The 18,090-nt window shown below is 30.4% G+C and overlaps 4 protein-coding genes across 4 annotated transcripts; 1 reads left to right on the top strand and 3 right to left on the bottom strand.

Moving 5' to 3' along the window:
- Positions 1-374: 374 nt before the first annotated feature.
- On the bottom strand, positions 375-3,510 carry LOC115724891 (sodium transporter HKT1). The gene is made up of 3 exons (XM_030654257.2): positions 2,152-3,510; positions 673-927; positions 375-581 (listed from the first exon to the last, which is right to left on the bottom strand). Exons 1-3 carry the CDS (start codon positions 3,330-3,332, stop codon positions 377-379), a joined length of 1,641 nt encoding a protein of 546 aa, XP_030510117.1. The 5' UTR covers positions 3,333-3,510; the 3' UTR covers positions 375-376.
- Positions 3,511-4,070: 560 nt separating this feature from the next.
- LOC133039288 (protein ALP1-like) lies at positions 4,071-5,152 on the bottom strand. Its single transcript, XM_061118148.1, has 3 exons — positions 4,919-5,152; positions 4,600-4,831; positions 4,071-4,522 (listed from the first exon to the last, which is right to left on the bottom strand). The coding sequence occupies exons 1-3, from the start codon at positions 5,150-5,152 to the stop codon at positions 4,071-4,073; spliced, it is 918 nt and encodes a 305-aa protein (XP_060974131.1).
- Positions 5,153-5,431: 279 nt separating this feature from the next.
- LOC115695290 (L10-interacting MYB domain-containing protein-like) lies at positions 5,432-6,523 on the bottom strand. The gene is made up of 2 exons (XM_030622364.2): positions 6,323-6,523; positions 5,432-6,234 (listed from the first exon to the last, which is right to left on the bottom strand). Exons 1-2 carry the CDS (start codon positions 6,497-6,499, stop codon positions 5,644-5,646), a joined length of 768 nt encoding a protein of 255 aa, XP_030478224.1. The 5' UTR covers positions 6,500-6,523; the 3' UTR covers positions 5,432-5,643.
- A 9,797-nt stretch (positions 6,524-16,320) lies between these two features.
- Positions 16,321-17,583, top strand: LOC133039482 (uncharacterized). The gene is made up of 2 exons (XM_061118394.1): positions 16,321-17,378; positions 17,477-17,583. The coding sequence occupies exons 1-2, from the start codon at positions 16,856-16,858 to the stop codon at positions 17,482-17,484; spliced, it is 531 nt and encodes a 176-aa protein (XP_060974377.1). The 5' UTR covers positions 16,321-16,855; the 3' UTR covers positions 17,485-17,583.
- Positions 17,584-18,090: the final 507 nt, after the last annotated feature.

Below are 18,090 nucleotides of genomic sequence, written 5' to 3'. Positions count from 1 at the left end.
TACATCAACTATAATATCATAAGTTCAATCATTTGTAAAGACATGCTTTTTATTATTTTTAATTTAAGTTTTTAAATTAATTTAATAATTTATTTTTTTTTTGGAAACAATAATTTAAATTTCTTCAATATTTTTTCATTATTAGTATGAAACAATTCTTATACTATAATAATTTAAAGTTTATAAATTATTGTGGTAGGAAATCTTCAATTTTTTTTTGTTAATATATATATATATATATATGGATAAATATCATTTAGACACTGTATTTTACAAAAGTCACTAATTAGACACTCGTTTTATTAAATGACAAAATAGACCTGTATTTTTTAAAATTTTACAAATAGGACCCTAAATTAAGCTACATTTATAGATTTTACAAAAGCTTCCATGCTTTCCCTCCGTTCAAATTGTACTTCTTTAGTCTTCCAAAAAGCATTACAACTATTAAGATTATTTTGCTTTGATCCCTCCATCTTCCTGCAAAACCAAACCACTTGTCTTCACAACTACTATTCCTAGATGCTTCTATCTGTCGTTTACAACTGTAACCTGTCGTAAACCCAACGTTCCCATATGCACTGCAACAATCAATTACAATTAAATATGGTTATATATTTATGCATATATATATATGGAAAGTTTTTTATTATTAATTAATTAATCACATACCTGATAATCTCAAATGCAATATTTAAAACACTGAAATTTAGTGGATCTTCTTTGATGTTTCTCCTCTCGGCTATGCACACAAGAATGATGGAGATGAGTAGATATGAGAGCTGTGACAAAATGTAATTCTCTATAGCTTTATTACTTCTTCTTCCTTTGCTTTTCCTCAGTTCAACTCCACTATTTAAGCAATATTCTTCGTTATCTTCTTCACCACCATTTAAAGGTAGAAAGGAAGTGTAAGGTGGAATGTACCTGATCACCGTATATTAACAATCAAATCGCACATATCATTAATTAGAAGTTAGAACAAAAGATCGGTATGACTCTTTGTATTTATGTTCCAACTTTTTAAAATTTCGACACCTCAAATTTCATTGAAGAAGAATTGTACTATGGCATATATAATTTTACAAGTAACTCGACAATTAAAAATGAAAATATAGAAATAAAAATAAAAATATAAATAAAATAAAATTTAAAATATATTTTTTAAATTTACATTGAAATAATTTTTAATTCTATTTTAAAATAGAATAGTTATTTTACTAAAATGGTAAAAATAACATTCTATTAAAATAATATTCTAATATTTTAAAATATAATTAAACAGAAAATAACAAAAAAAAAATTATTTTTTTTCTATTCTATTTCATTACTTTCAACTGACGGACTTAGTGTACTGTACTGCAGACCTTTTTGGGATGTGCCTTTAATTTCTAACTGCTCAAAATAAAATAAAATAAAAAAGAAGAAAAAGAGCTAGCGAAGCAATTATACGTATAAAAAAAAGAATATTTGATATATGAAAAATAAAATTGTCGATGAAAAGTGTATTATATATATTCTTAATTACCTTAAGTCAAGGTAGTCTTATTTTTAAAAGTAATTAAGGAACTCTTTTAGGTGGCGTTTGGTAACATTTTTTAAATCAGTTTTTTATTTTTAAAAGTAGAAAAGTGAAAATATTTTTTAAAAACATGTTCTATAAAACTGTTTTTACTTTTCAATTTTATAATTAGAAATCAAAATTTTAAAAACAAAAAAAAATCACTTTCAATATTTTTTTAAACAGTTTTTTTTTTTCTTAATCAATCTTTTAGATTACGACCAGACCCGGACCCAAATCCCCTCCCTACGGCCCTGGCGCTAAACCCGGCTTTTGACTTGAACCCGAATCCAACCCCGGACTTAGACCCGACTTAAATAAAATTAAAAAATAAAAATAAAAATTAACTTTACAGAACACACTTTTGTTTTCTGTTTTTAAAATTGAAAAACAAAAAGTAGTTACAGAACGCATTTTCGTTTTTCAAAAATAAATTTTTTAAAAACAAAAATTTTGATTTCATTTTGTGATTAAAAAATTAAAAAACAAAATTGTTACCAAACGGCACCAAAAAAAAGCATCAAAATGAATTTAAATGATAAAAATTTTAGAAAAAATGAATAATTAAAGAGAGAGAGGGAGGGACTAACATCATGAAGAGGAATAAGACTAAGATGGCCGGAGATATTATGGAAACGTCGACGATAGTTTCTCCTGTATATCTTGTATTAACACTCTGGAACAAAGAACTTATAATTTTTTGATACCCATTCATTCCACCCAAAGACTCTGAATTCCATTCCAAAGAGCTAAACAGAACGAATTGTATAAAAATGAACCCCAAAACCGTAGGAATCACCAGCCAACAATGCAGACCCGGAAGCAAGAAATGAAGGTTCCCAATATTATCACCATTATTCCTTAACAGGTACTCCGATTTTTCTTTCCCAACTTTAAGTTTTCCCAAAACCCAGATGGAAAATCGTATGCACGAGGGAAAAAAAGTGTTCCCCAGAAGAACCTGAGGTGCTAGGATTAGAAGAAGGCCAGAGTTTTTGCTGAAAATCATCATATTTTCGTTAGTGGGAACGAAACCACAGTTGGCAAAAGTGGACACAGTTGTGAAGATTGAGAAGTTGAGGGTGTTTAGCCCTTTATTTTTCAGTACATTTTTTGCACTAGAAATAATAGACATATAGATAAAAACAATCGTTGCGCCAAAGAAATGAATCACTAAGAGATAGCCTACTAATACGAACCCAAGATATTTTAATGATTTATACTTCAAACAACTCAAATCATTAATTGTCTGAGTCTGTGGAAGAACTATATCTAACTCTAATTGATGAGTACTGCTTTCGTGATTTGGATTTGAGGGAGAAATGATATGATCGCAGCTAGCGACCTTGTACTGGTTTTTTTTGAACATGAACTGTTTGATGTAAAGTTCCAATAAGGAAGTGAAAACTTCTCCTCCAACAAACATCAAAATGGTTAAAATGATGAGTTGCGTATTTGAGAAAACCTCCATTTCCACCGTAGATATGCTCGAAACGGTCATGGCTGACACGCTAGTAAAGAACATGTCTAGTTTTCTAGGGGTGAAGGAATGGTCAGTTCTTGGTTTCAAAGAAGCTAGAACTAAATAACCGAAGAAACTAACGATGAGGAAATATAATACTTGGACAATAAATGGGTTTAACTTGAGTCGAAAACATCGGTAGTAAAATACAAATAAATAGCATATCAAATTTTTGAGATGGGCAAGTTTGTGAAAAGGAGAAAAAACAAGAAACTTCAAATTTTCTAAAAGGCAACCGAAACTATTCATTTTATCTATGCTACACTCAATAATTTCAAACAATTTGTTCTGGTGATGACAAAAGACAAAAAGGAAAATTGTTCTCAGATGTGAAGATTCCAACTTTTAGTGGGGCTATATATATAATAACATGTGTGAGCCTAGTAAAGTGACATCTAGATTATGTATCTCTTTTTTCTAATTAAACTCCTTCAATAGCCAACACGCGGTACAAGTTATATATATGCCACTTATAACATGATAGAGATAGAATAAGGTTAAGGGCCAGTTTGGCACAGCTGTGTTGTGGGAAAAAGCAGCTGTAGCTGTGTTGTGAGAAAAAGAACGGTATTTGTCTTTGTGAAAAAAGCGCTAAGTGTTTGGTAAATATATTTTTAAAACAGCTGTGAGTTAGAAAAGTTGTATATAAGTGTTTGGTAAGCTAAATGATTGAATAGCTGTTAAATGTACAATTACTAAAATGGGTATGATATTTGTTATCTAATTTATTTAAATAAATTCATACATATTAATATATTTATAATTATTTTTTATTTTATTACAAATTATCATAATTATTTTCTTAAAATATTTAATTTTTTTTAAATATATATAATAATATAATTAATTAGACTTTTACTAATAATAAAAATAATAATAAAATCTACATAAATATTGTCTATTAAATATTTTTGAATTATTATAAATTTTCATCATAACAAATAATTCAAATTTAATCAAATAAAATAAAAAAAAACATGAATATATTTAATTATGTCCTATTAAACTTGCAGCAATCAAATCTCTGATATTGTCCATTTCATTTAAATTTGAAGCTCTAGTTGTCTCATCTTCATCTTCAATATTAGTTTGATCACTTGCACAATAATTGGGATTGTCTCTAATTTTCTCAAAATGTCGATCACGTTGTGCATGCCTTCGAATGTAATTATGCAAGGTCATTGATGCAATCACTATTTTTACTTGCTTTTGGTATGGATAGCTAGGCATATCTCTTAATATTTTCCATCTTTTCTTCCATACTCCAAAAGTTCTTTCAATAACACTTCGAAGAGAAGAATGTGCCTGGTTGAATACCTCTTTATAACCAGTAGGTCTGCTACCTCGTTGAAATTGTGGAAGATGGTATCTTTGGCCTTTATATGGTCCTAAAAAACCTGTAATTTGTGGGTATCCCGCATCCACTAAATAATATTTTCCTGTCAAATAAAATATAAAAACATAATTAAAAAATTATAAAGACTTTAATAAATTATAAATGTGTTTAGATGGCAACCTTGGGGTGGTTTTGGAAAATTTGAAGTTGAATCACGTAAAGCTGAATAGAAAATTCTTGTATCATGAGCAGAACCTTCCCACCCATCATATGCATATATAAATTGCATATCAAAATTACATATTGCCATAACATTCTGAGTTGGTACCCCTTTTCTACCAACAAATGGTACTTGATCTTCAGGTGGAATTACGGCATTTACATGTACACCGTCTATTGCACCAATACAGTTCTAGAAAAAGAATACCCGATTATAAAATTATACGCTAGCTTGACAAAAAATTAATAAAAAAATATATAATTTTACAATATGACTTACCTTAAAATGAGGCATATATCTAGAATCTTTCAATATCTCTTCAGGAACATCTCTAAATTCTGGGTCTGGTGGTTTTAATACATCTATACTCATATGACATAAAACATCTAAAACCTTGTTGAAATATCGACTAACTGCCTTTCCTGAGTGCTGGAATCGCTCTTGTGTTAATCGATTTCCAGCGCCGTGACCTAATGTAAATAAAAACATGCCTAAAATTTCAAGAGTACCCATCCTTTTTGAACCCTCAAATCCATAATTAGCTTCCAATTCATTGCATAATTTAATAAAAACATATTTCTCCATCCTAAACATTCTATAACATCTACTTTCATTTCCTTGTAATATTTCCATCAACCACATATGACCAGTTTGAGAAGAATTCATACAAGGAGTCTTTTCAATGTATGTTGTATAATAATGTTGAACAAGGTATGTAGCTACATACACCGATTGTAACTCAATCTCGTCATCGGTGTCTGCGATTATTTTTATTTAAAATAAACCTGTAAATATTAAAAAACATATATGAAATAGATATCAAATAGCCATAGAGTCTTCATAGCTAATACAAGTAAAAAAATAATAAAGCATATTTATTTTAAATAGTGATAACACTAAGTCTTGAGAGCAAATACAATTCAAAAAATAACATAACAAACATATATTAAAGTCATAACACAAAGTTTAGAAAATAAATACTACTATTCTAAGCGATTTAAGCATTATAAGTATTCTAAAGTATACTCATTCTTGAGCCAAGTAAGCATCAACTCAGGTTCTTCCAATGAAGCAAACATCTCTCTCTTCTCTTTCATGATAAACAAGCGAGTTGCAAATAAATACAAGTTGCTCCCTTTTTCTATTTCAGGCAAAGAATTTAACATTTTCATAACTTCGACAATACTATTCTCCTTTCTAGCTATTTCAATATTTCTACTTCTTGTCTCCACGGCATCAGCAAGGCGACCAATTTGTTCAAATATCATTACAGGCCCTGTCTTCTTCATTTTCCCTTTTTCATTTTTCACCTTTTTATTTTGTTTCTCAAGTGGCTCGGTTGATCTCTTGCTAATTTTCTCTTTAGAAAATCTATCAATATTAGGTGTCTCTAGATCATCATCACTACTCTCAAGTTGTTCATGTAAGGTTTCAGTATCATTAAAAGGCTTTTCAGACTCAGATGGAATTATTCCAAATGAAGGTGTCCAAGCATGCTCTCCTGTAGCAACAGTGTTCATAAAAATCTTATCTAATTTTTCCTCTACTTCTGGTTCAATTCCCCGAATGCGAAACTTTGCAGCATCAGGATGAGTCTACAAAAGGAATTTTGTTAATTAAATGTACCATTCATAAAAAAAGTCTTTTAGTTTTATATAAATATTTAACAAGATTATAATGTACCTGTAATTTACTATTCCACCAATCTTCAGTTGCATCAATTGTATTTTTTTGCATACTCCATCCTAAACCACTTTCTTTTCCCTTGAGTTGCTTCCAAAGCTTCCATTCATTTTTCAATCCATCCAACTTATTTTTCAGCTGGGCTCTAGTGTAATCTCTTTCAGTTGCTTTATTCATATTTGTAATCAAGTTTTGATACCCAATTTTATCTAAATAAGTAGTAGGACGATGCCCATCATCAACCTCTTTGATACAGAATTCCAAGAAAAGTTCACACTCTCAGAATTCCATATTGCTTTACCTCGTGGTACTGCTACATCACTTTTAGTACAAATATTTTTTTCTTTCTCCATCTAATTAAATTAAAATAATAAATTTTATCAAAAAATAAATATATAATAATGAGTTATAAAGCTAAAGACTAATCCAACACAAAAAGTACATAATAACTATGATGAAAGCATCATCATCATCTTATTCTACTTAGGTACCTAAAAATTTTCATCTTAAATAAGGAACGATTCACTCTTAACAGCACATGACACTTCATGCATTACCTTCCTAAAAAAAAACCTTACTATGTTGGAGAAATAATGCATTGATGAGTACTAATTACTAATGACTCAAGCAACCACAAGGAAGAGGAGAGACAATTGGCTAATACTATGGAATATGCATCCTATATCAAACCCGCTATGGAGTACATATCCATCAAAGGACTGCCAAGAAATAAGTATAACTGGAACTCATATTTCACTATTTGCCCATGAACCTGCCTACCCAAGTAAACACAACCCATACATTTTTTTATAAGACAACACAACCCTTAATTGATGCAGCCATAAGAATCGTAGAGAAAGTAATACGATTCAAACAGCTGGCAGTTTGATCACATAACATCAAATTATAAACCTTTGCATACCAACCAGCATACCAATCCGCCCATGTATGGATCTCCTTTGAATGTCATGCAGTTGAGACAGATAACAGTGATCAAATAGCTGCAGAAAGTTCTCCACATGCATTTCACCCCATAAAGCAATTAACCAACCATGATAATATTGGCCACATCATCCATATTTTGAATTTATCTTGAATTCGAACCTAGCTAGCTATTCTATATATATATATTTATATATATATATATTCAAATCATTAAATTGGTACAAGTTGGTTAATAGTGGGAGAGCATATAGAGGAGTCAGTAAGACAACCATTAGCTATGAGTGAACAAACAGTTTCAGTAAGTGCATTCCAGGAGACTCGCGATTAAACATCTTTCGCATCAATATGCAGAAATGATGCTATTCCACGAGAAAAGATTAACCTATGAACACAACCCCTAAGCCTAATCTATGAACGAACACAATTTAATCACTACTCCACTATATACTATCTCTCTTTTGCAAATCAAAAGAAAATAATAATAAAAAAAAATTAAAAGAAGACCTGCGATCAACCTAAGTGGAAAAAAATAAATCAAAAAAAATATTTTCATGGCATTCAAAAGAAGAGTTAAGAGATAAACCTTGATTGTGCAGGAACTATTGACGACGGTGTTGGCGAACAATGGCGTTGATGATCGGTGACGGAGAAGACTCCTGCGAAGGTGAGGAGCCGTACGGTACTACGATGTCTCTGCTGCCTCTAGGTTGATTTTTACGAATGAGAAAAAAACCCTAAGTAAAAGGACAATTTTTTAATTTGAATGAGGGTAATTGGGTCAACTAAATATTCATTAAACTCAAATTTCAACTTCCCGTAAAAGCTAAAATCTAGAAGTTGGTGTGGGCCAACTTTAGCTAAAAGCTATAATTTTAACTTAAATTTTTAAAACAGCTATTTTTTTTATTTTGCCAAACACTTTTTAAGCAATAGCTTTCTCTAAAAGCACTTTTAACTTTTCTAAAAACTACCCCAAACGGGACCTAAGTATGACTCTTTGTATTAATGTTAACTTTCTAAAAATTTCGCATCTTCAGTTTTCATTAAAGAAGAATTGTAGTTGGTATATATAATTTTACAATGGAAATTTTAATTTTTTATGCTTACATTTGGTTAAAAAAAAATTTCTAAACAAATAATAACTAATATTTGTAGGATATGACAACTTTTATGATATTCCTAAAATAACCTCCCATTTATATCACCCTCATTTACACAATTGGATCCCATCGGATCCCACATCGGACACAATCGGACCTCATATCGGACCCATCGGACCACCCATCGGACCATAGGTGACCATCGGACCACCATCGGACTAGATCTGCTACCAATTTTTTTTTTTATGTTTTTGTACATACAAAAGTAACATCAGGTGACCATCGGACCTCCATCAGACCCCATCAGACTACTAATTTTTTTTTTTTTTTTTATGTTTTTGCTCTAAAAAAAAGTATGTGAAATTTGAGAGGGGTATTTTTGGGTTTTAGATAAAGTGGTCATATATTTTCAATGGTGATATGTATTAGTTTAGGGATAAAATATTAGGTATATGTAAGTATAGAAAATCAAATTTCCCTTTACAATTAACTGGACAACATAGAAAAATTTGTGTCGTGTACCGGGGATTTTTTTGGCATGTTTCCTTAATTTGTAACTCCTCAAAATCAAAAAAGAGCGAAGCAACTAAACGTATAAAATAGGAATGGCAATTTGGGTTATTTTTTGCGAGCCAGATCGGCCGACTTTGGCCCGATGGACCGACTTTGGCCGATTATGTCGGGTTAATATTGGACTTCCAGTCCAGCCCGATTTCAAATTTTTTATTTTTTTAAAGACCTAAATTCCTAAAAAATAAACTATTCCCAAATTCTAACCCGACCAATATATCACTGAATGAGAGTTTTTTCAGTCACTAAATGGCCTCGCACTACAAAATTATTGGTCTTTATAATAGAAAGAAAATATAAATTTTATTATTTTACCATGTAAAGAAAAACAATAATTTCAGCTATCAACAAAGAAGGGGTGTTTGAATGAGTTGGGGGTGCTCTTTGAGGATGTTATAGCTTTATTGTCTAAATTTCTAGGGGTAGTTTTGTCCCATGTAGTTTGCGATATGAATTTCTCCAGTTCATGGTTTGGCAAAACATGTCCTTCGATTAAACGATGAGCTATCCTAGTTCGAAGAGGTGTCGTCACCAATTATGAAATGTCGTATTATTAATCATGTGTGATTTTGATCACCGCGTAAAAAAAAAAAAATTGTCCTTTGGTTATAACTTTTCAGAATCCTGACTTTGTCTAATCATGTATCAGCATTCCCTAAGTTTAGTCAAATTATAGAAAAAAAAAAAAACAACTTAAATATCAATATATATGGTGCTATGCAAACTTGAGACAGACCATCTAGTTAAGATATGGAAAAATATGTAAAACAGAAGTTAGAATTATAGAAATTTATAGTTACCAGATACGTTTATATTTTATTTATATTACTTTGGTTTTTTATAAATAAATTAATTTTTTTTTTTTTTTTAAAAAAAAAAATACAGGTCAAACCTAACGGCGTCTGATTATCTCGGGACTGGCCTGTTCCGCTAAACCAAAAGAAGGAATCGGGCCAAATTAAGCCAGGCCAAAGTAATATCGGGTCGGGCCGAGTCTGCAACGGGTCGGGCCTGGCCCAACTCAATTGACATTCCTATATATAAAAATAATGAATATTTAATATATCGCAAATAAAATTGTCGATTTCAAAGTAAAATAAATAAAATTTTCGATGAAAAGTGTATTAGATATATGCTGATGCATGTGGAATTAATAGACCCTTTATTTCACACAGTAATGCTTCACAGTGGAATATGACATAAAATATACATATATTATAATTATTGAACTGTCATGTATTTATATATGATATAATTGAAGAGTACAATCGATGTTCTTTAAATATATGACCATCACCAAACTTATCTATTAGTTCTTTTCAAAAAAAAAAAAAAAAACTTATCTATTAATTTTATTTTATACTTTTTTCTTTACTAGGATGTTTATATTAGTTTATTGGATACAAAATGCATAAAATAATTAATGTTGAACCGAAAACCCAAGAATCTCTACTATATTGTTTAGAATTGTCTTATAAGGTACGTATCACACCCCCTGTTGACATTAGACCTCAATAATTTTTCATTTTTTATTTTGAGAATACGAGGTAGCTAGTTAGAATATTAGGAGCATTATTTCTTTGAAATAATTCTAATAATGCATTAAAAGTAATGTTAATTGTTAAATCAAACCATCTGGCATGCAATAATGAATTAAAATAAACTTCATGTTTCGTTAAACATTAACTATGTGTATTATAAAAATTAATGTGTATTATAAAAAAGAAAATTGTTAAAACATATTATTGGTGGTGCTTACTATTTTTCTCAGTGTCATATCGTTGTCGATATAATTAAGTATTTAGTTTTATATAATTTAAGAAAATAATTTTTAGACAATATCGCTAACCAATCGTAGAACGCTATCTATAGGAGGTTGGGCATCACTAGTGCCCAATAACAATGTTTTTATTAATAGAGAATTACTAAAAGGCACCAATAGTGAATTGGCACTTTTAAAAGTTTAGTATTATTATTAGTGCAATTAAATATTATATTTTATATAATTAAATAGAGTGTACTGAAATTTTTGATAAACAAATTATGAAATTCCGTATTTTAAAATTCTCAGTTTTATTAATTAATTAAATGCAGAATAATAAAACTGGTATAGAAAACAGTTTTTCCGTAGCTACAGAATACAACTTTGTAACTCCAGAAGAAACCAAAAAAACAAACAGTGCAGAAAAGTAAAAACACACATGATTTTTGTATGTGGTTTCAACAATCCTTTCAGATTGTTACTAGTCCACGGGGCCACGCCCAGAGATAAGATTCATTAGATAGATCTCAAAAATACAAAGTAATTGACTTATGCATAAATAGACTCCCTCTTATTATGTGCCGCAAGCTTGATGTATTCCACCTTCTAATCGAATCTTAATGAAACTCCAAGAGCTCGAAATCCCTTCGATCTCCTTGAAGAGTGCTTGCTTCCTCCCGATGCAAGACTTGAAAAGCAATCTCCCGAAAGCTTTGTAAAACCTTCTCCCGAAGGTAGCACTGATGTTCTTCTTCTTTGTAGACTTGAATTACAGACTCAAGACAATACAAAATACATATAAACAGGGTAAGAGTCGAACAAGCTCTTCTCTACAAAATAAAGACACTCTTTCCTTAAGATATGAATACAATTCTAAGTGTATGAAAGAGATACTAAACCTAGCTGCTATAAGGTGTAGTTATAATCAATATACACATTATTGACAGCTTACACACGGAGTGAACAAGACCCCAGCCCACTAGAAAATTCCCTTAAATAAAATCTTCAATCAGCCTAGGAATTTCCATTTCTGTACACATAGAATCGTGGGCAGAAAGTACAATTTTTCTTTTATAGAAAAAGAAAGTTTAGCTCCAGTTTTCTATTCAAGAAATCTGATCTAACAAAATGGGAAACTCACAAAAGATCAGAATATACTTGCTGGTTAGATAAGAATAAATTGTGTAATCAAACTTACCATTTTTACCTCAATTTTCTTAAATAGGAAAGCAAGACAACTTTCCTTTCAAGTTTAGATACACAAAATATGGACACCAAATTAAAACACTCCAGCTGAAATATACAATAAATAACAAACTATTTTTGTCAATTAAATATGCCAAAATTAGAATTAAGAAACCATTTAATATTAGAGTTAAAGAAAACACGATTAAGAAAGTAAAATATGAAGAACGCACTCAATTTTTTATGTAGTTGGAGCATTAACGAGAATTAGTCCATGAGTCCGTATTATTATGTATTTTGCTAGGAAAGTCCTAGGGAATACAATGAATATGATCACTCTATAATTGCCTGAGTAATTAAGCCATTTCTCTCTAATGGGATAAGTTTTGGTTTAACTTGTGCAGCCTAGTCCGTGGGGCCAATGTATATATGCTGATGTGGCAGATTAATCATGGTCATAGTGTTAGGTTTTATACCCTAAATAAAACTCCATTTCAATGTAATCTTTTTTATTCAACATCAATAAACAAACAGAAGTATTTTTTTCATTTGTGTATGTTTTGGCTCACTTTATCAATTGCTTGTCTAATTGATTTATAAATTCATCTTAAACCCTTTTCACATACTTGATCATGTTTATTGTGCTGTCATCACATGGGAAAGTAAACATGACTATGTGAATAAAGTTTCCTAGATTTATCAGACACAGGGTTTTACTGATATGATAATCTACAACAAGAGTTTACTTGTATTTGGAGAAATACTATGTTCTTTCCAGAACATTGGTTAAAGTAAAGCTCAGGTTGGATGCATGGAGTATGCATCGGAAGGGACCGATATTGAACTTTGACTTAGATTTAATTAAACTTACCGTAAAATCTATTCAAGTCAATATCGCCAAGTTGATCCTAGATCAAATGATCTTAATCCTGTTATGATTAGGCTCAATCTTGAAAGGCTATTCGTGTTCCTTTGAATTGTTAGTTAAGCCTACTTTTAGGTCAGGGTGATACATACTTTTTGGGAACACGGTAGTGCAATTGAGTGGGAGCGCTAGCATAAACATGGAATCTATAGCTTCTACCTAGCGAATAGTAAGCAAAGGATGATTTCCTTCGAGCTTGACCAAACGAAAATAAATGGTGGAGATCTCATTTCACATAAGCTGAAATATCATTTATACGGGGTCAAGTGTTTTCAGGATAAAATACGTAGTAGGGTGTTACGGTAATTTAATCCCTTTACTGTGTAGATCATTCATATAGAGGATCATTGATCACATTAGGATTATAACAATGGATAACTAATGATGTGTCTATATGGTGGAACATATAGAGCATTCTATATACTGAGAGTGCAATTCTAAGTTCTATGCGTGGATTCAACGAAGAATTAATAAGTTAGTGAATTTTAGTGCTAAATTCTTGATCTACTTATTGGAAGCTCAGTTATATAGACCCATGGTCCCCCCACTAGTTGAGATAATATTGTTTGTAAGACTCATGTAATTGGTTTTGATTAATCAATTATAATTCACGAATTAGACTATGTCTATTTGTGAAATTTTCACTAAGTAAGGTCGAAATCGTAAGGAAAGAGTTAATAGGGGCATATTTGTTAATTATGATACTTTGTATGGTTCAATTAATAAATATGAGAAATGACAATATTATTTAATAATTATTTATAGTTATTAAATAGTTAGAATTGGCATTTGAATGATTGAATTAGGAAATTGGCATTTTTGAGAAAATCAGATACAAAAGGTGTTAAAATTGCAAAATTGTAAAAATCAAGGCCCAGTCCACCTAAGCCATGGCCGGCCACCTTTATAGGTATTTTAAACTGATTTTTTTCATTATTTTAATGCCATATAATTCAAATCTAACCCTAGTGGAATGCTATAAATAGATAGTGAAGGCTTCAGGAAAATTACACTTTCTGAATCAGAAAAACCTGAGCCTTCACTCTCTCTTCTCTAGCCGCCACTCTCTCTCTTCCTTCTTCCTTTGAATTTCGAAATTACCTTAGTGATTAGAGTAGTGCCCACACACATCAAGCAATACCTCAATCATAGTGAGGAAGATCGTGAAGAAAGATCATCAGCAAAAAGAGATTCAACATCAAGGATTCAGAGAAAGAGATCCAGGTTCAGATCTTGATAATACTCTGCTACAGAAAGGAATCAAGGGTTAGAGATCTGAACGGAAGGAGTCATTTAATTCCGCTGCACCCAATGTAAGGTTTCTTAAAATTTATATGTGTTTAATTTATCGTTTTAGAAAGTTCTTATTTAGGATGTTAATAAACATACTTGTGAGTAGATCTAAGATCCTGGTAAAATAATATCCAACAACTGGCGTCAGAGCCATGGTAATTGATTTACTTGCAAGAAATTTGGACTTTAAAACGATTGTTTGTATGTTCTTTGGATGGTATCATGTTGTATTGAGTGTTATTTGATGATTGATTGATGTTTGTGAATTTTTCGTGAAAAATAATTGCGATTTAATCTCTGGAATTATTTTTATTGGATAGTATGGAAAAAATTAAGCAAGTTAGCCTTTTACATAACTTAATTTGGATTTTATTTGAATTAGTTATGATTTTTTGAAGATTTGAAAAAATCGGGGCTGTGCTGATATTTTCCTGCAAATCTGTCCGTACAGTTTCGAATTTTTTTGTTTTTCTTCAATTTTTCATGCTTTTTCATGGAATTAACTTCCAATTTTTTGTATAGTTTTGTATTTATACTATTACTATTCCTAATTCAATTCTAATTATCATTTTGAATTAATTTAATATTTTTTAAATTTAATTCAAGATATTAGTGTAATTTGAATTTGAATAGAATTAGTATCTATCTTCTTGCTTAAAAATCTATCTTATTTTTAAATTTGATTATATTTTTTTTAAATTTAAGGTAAAAAAAAAATATCTTATCTTTGAAGATATTTTTAATTATATCTTATCTTTTAAGATTTTTTTTAAATCTTTTTAGATATTTTGACCTTATTTAAATTTAAAATAAGATATTTATAATCATGTAATTTTAAATAGATATAAGATAATAGTAGGTTTAATTTTAAATTTTTTTATAATTTTCGAAATTTAAATTTTATTTCCGAAATTAATTTTTTTTTTAAAATTTTATTTTATTTTTCGAATATTAAAATATTTTTAATTATTTTTCGAAATTATTTATTTAAAATTAAATAAATCCTACTTCCAACTATCCAGCTAACCCTGTTGCAGGAGTATGTGTTTTAACTTGTGTGTAAGTTTTCAAAACCTATTATTACTTGATTGCAAATAGCCATGGTTACCTTTTGCCAGATCTAATGATCTGATGGCTCCCTTGGTCAAGATAATAATTTGTAACAGGTATAATTTACAATCTTCTTTCATCTTTGTATGACCTAGCAACATGATAGGACCCATCCAAAGTGTGCCTGTGTGAGCCTATGTGTTTAATTTTATTATAGATGCATATAGGTTGTTGTTGCTAAAATAAAATATCATAGTTCTTGATAGAATTTATTTAGGCCCATTTAATTTTTGGGCCTATTCAATTAATAACAGTTGTTCTTATTAAGGTTAAATTCCTCTCTTTTGGGCCTTGTGTGAGAGTTGGGAGCCATAGAAGTGGGTACGACATACTGAACCCAGCACCCCCTCACATGAACCACCCCAATTGTGAAGGCCCATTTGCCTGATTTGAATGACTGTACTAGGTTAATTACACTAGTTTAACCTAATTAAAATTGATTAGCAACATAATTAATTTCATTTATTTTGAAATTAATTTAGAAAATCATAGTTTAAACAATTTTATATTCTAAGCTAAACTATATGTATTTTCTTGTATTTAATTAAATATAGAATAATAACCATCTAGATTCTTTCTGGAACTTAATTTAAATTTTTCATTAAATATTCCTATTTAAGTTGATATTTAGTTATCTACAACGAACCAACTTAAATCTGAATATCTTTTGAATTCAAAATTTTAAAATTAAGTTGAGGAATTTTAGGCATTGGTTATTAAGATTCTTTAGATATTTTTTTAAGTTAATATCTTTTCAAATATTAACTTAAAATATCTTAAAAATTAAGTGGTTACAACTTAATTTTAAATTTAATTAAATCTGATTTGAAAGATATTTAAGTTGATTTTTTAGATTCTTCTAAAACAACTTAAACAAGATATTTTCAAATTTGTTCCATTTTATATTCAAATTTATTTTTTGAATTTAATTAATAATTGAAAATTAATTAAAGTTGATTTTTTTATTTAAATCAATTTTGATTTTTAATTTTTCATTATTATATTATGGAACTTGTTCGATATTTATTTGAATTTATTTTTCAAATTTAAATAATAATTGAAAATTAATTAAAGTTATTTTTTTTATTTAAACCAACTTTAGTTTGTAATTTTTCATTATTATAATATCGAATTTAAATGATTATACAAAATACATATATTATTTTTAAATAATGAGCTTTTAATCAAGAGACATTCGATCTCCATTGTGGATTTTACACCGCGTTTGTTTTAGTGAGTAATCCTCCCTAATGGAGGAACGTTCATTAGCAATTTCGCACCGTTTAACCTCGCATGATAAGTAGTTTGTAAGTGTTTTGTATGGTATAGATCACCCTAATGGTGGCGACCATACTTGACTTGCAAGTTATGAAACAATGGTGGAAGCTCATAAGATAGAATTGCCTTGACTCTCGCCTAAACGGGACAACGCTGAATTCCAATCTTGATCGAATAAAAGGTTGCTAGAATGGTTATCATTTTAGATGAGCTGACAACTCTATTCAATGGATGATGCTTTGACTCTCGCCTAAACGGGACACTGTATCAGTTCGTTGAAATACCTTGGAAAATAAACTATGTTAGATTTAGTATTTCTATAACATATGTCATTACTTGTTATTTTCTAAATTGTGTATGAATTTATGAGCCAAAACCTTACTTCTGTTTTATTGATGTGTTGTAGTGTCATTATGAATAACCCACCCCCCGATCCTCTCTTAGTTACTATCTTAGCAAAAGAACTCTATAGTGTGAAAATGCATCCTGGTAGTTGCATTAACTCGCACCTGTTGATGATGAATCTGAAGTTCCAAAAGGCAAATCTACTAGAAATTGATTTATCAAGAGAACAATGGGTCCAACTTATCCTTAATAGTCTTCCTCTGGAGTATAATGAATTTGTTATCTCTTATATGATCAACAATTCTAACTCCTCCGACATGGACAAGCTCGAAACAGAATTACGAGCCCATGAACGGAACTTGATTGCAATGGGTCCCCCTGGGTTTGCAATCAATAATCGAAGGAAAAGGACTAGGTATGAAGGATCTAGCAAAACTGCTTCTTCAAGTACAATTATCAGACATAATCTTCTATGTTCGAATTGTAATGGAAAGGGTCATCATGAAGAACGATGTCCCAGGCTTCTAAACAATTCAAACGAAGGTAATGCTTTTGTCTTTAAATCATGTGTTTTAGAGAACGACAAATCCATCTGGATTGTTGATTCTGGGTCTACTAACCATGTATGTTCTTCACTGCAGTTGCTTGAAACTTGGGAAAATCTGCTTCCAGGAGAGTTACAGCTTAAAGTTGGCAATGGCGAATTAGTATCGGTCAAAGCTAGAGGAAAAGCCCGCATCAAGTTTCAACAAAGATTTTTAATTTTAGAAAATGTTTTATTTATCCCAAACTTCAGTAGAAACTTGATTAGTGTCTCATGTTTGCAAACACAATCTTATATATTGAATTTTTCGAGTACAAATCGTTCAATTTCTCGTAATGGATTTCAAATATGTGTTGCTATAATGGAACAAGGGCTTTATGTTTTAAGACCGAGTACTCAAATCTCACTAAATAGTGAACTTTTCAGTGTAGCTAGACCTAGAAACCTAAAAAGAAAAGAGATTGATAATGATGATCAAACTTATCTATGGCATTTACGTTTAGGTCATATAGGCTTTGATAGACTCAATAGGCTCACCAAAGACGGTCCATTGAAAAATGTCGTCTTAGGTGAGCTGCCCGGTATGCGAGTCCTGCCTAGAAGGTAAAATGACTAAACGTTCTTTCTCTGCAAAGGGAGAGCGTGCCAAAATCCCTCTAGGGTTAGTGCATTCCGATGTCTGCGGACCTTTGAATGTCAAAGCCCGAGGTG

This window comes from Cannabis sativa, chromosome 6 (genome assembly GCF_029168945.1).
Source record: "Cannabis sativa cultivar Pink pepper isolate KNU-18-1 chromosome 6, ASM2916894v1, whole genome shotgun sequence".
NCBI lineage: Eukaryota > Viridiplantae > Streptophyta > Magnoliopsida > Rosales > Cannabaceae > Cannabis > Cannabis sativa.
The sequence above is the reverse complement of the archived record's forward strand: the minus strand, read 5'-3'. Positions and strand labels throughout refer to the sequence as shown.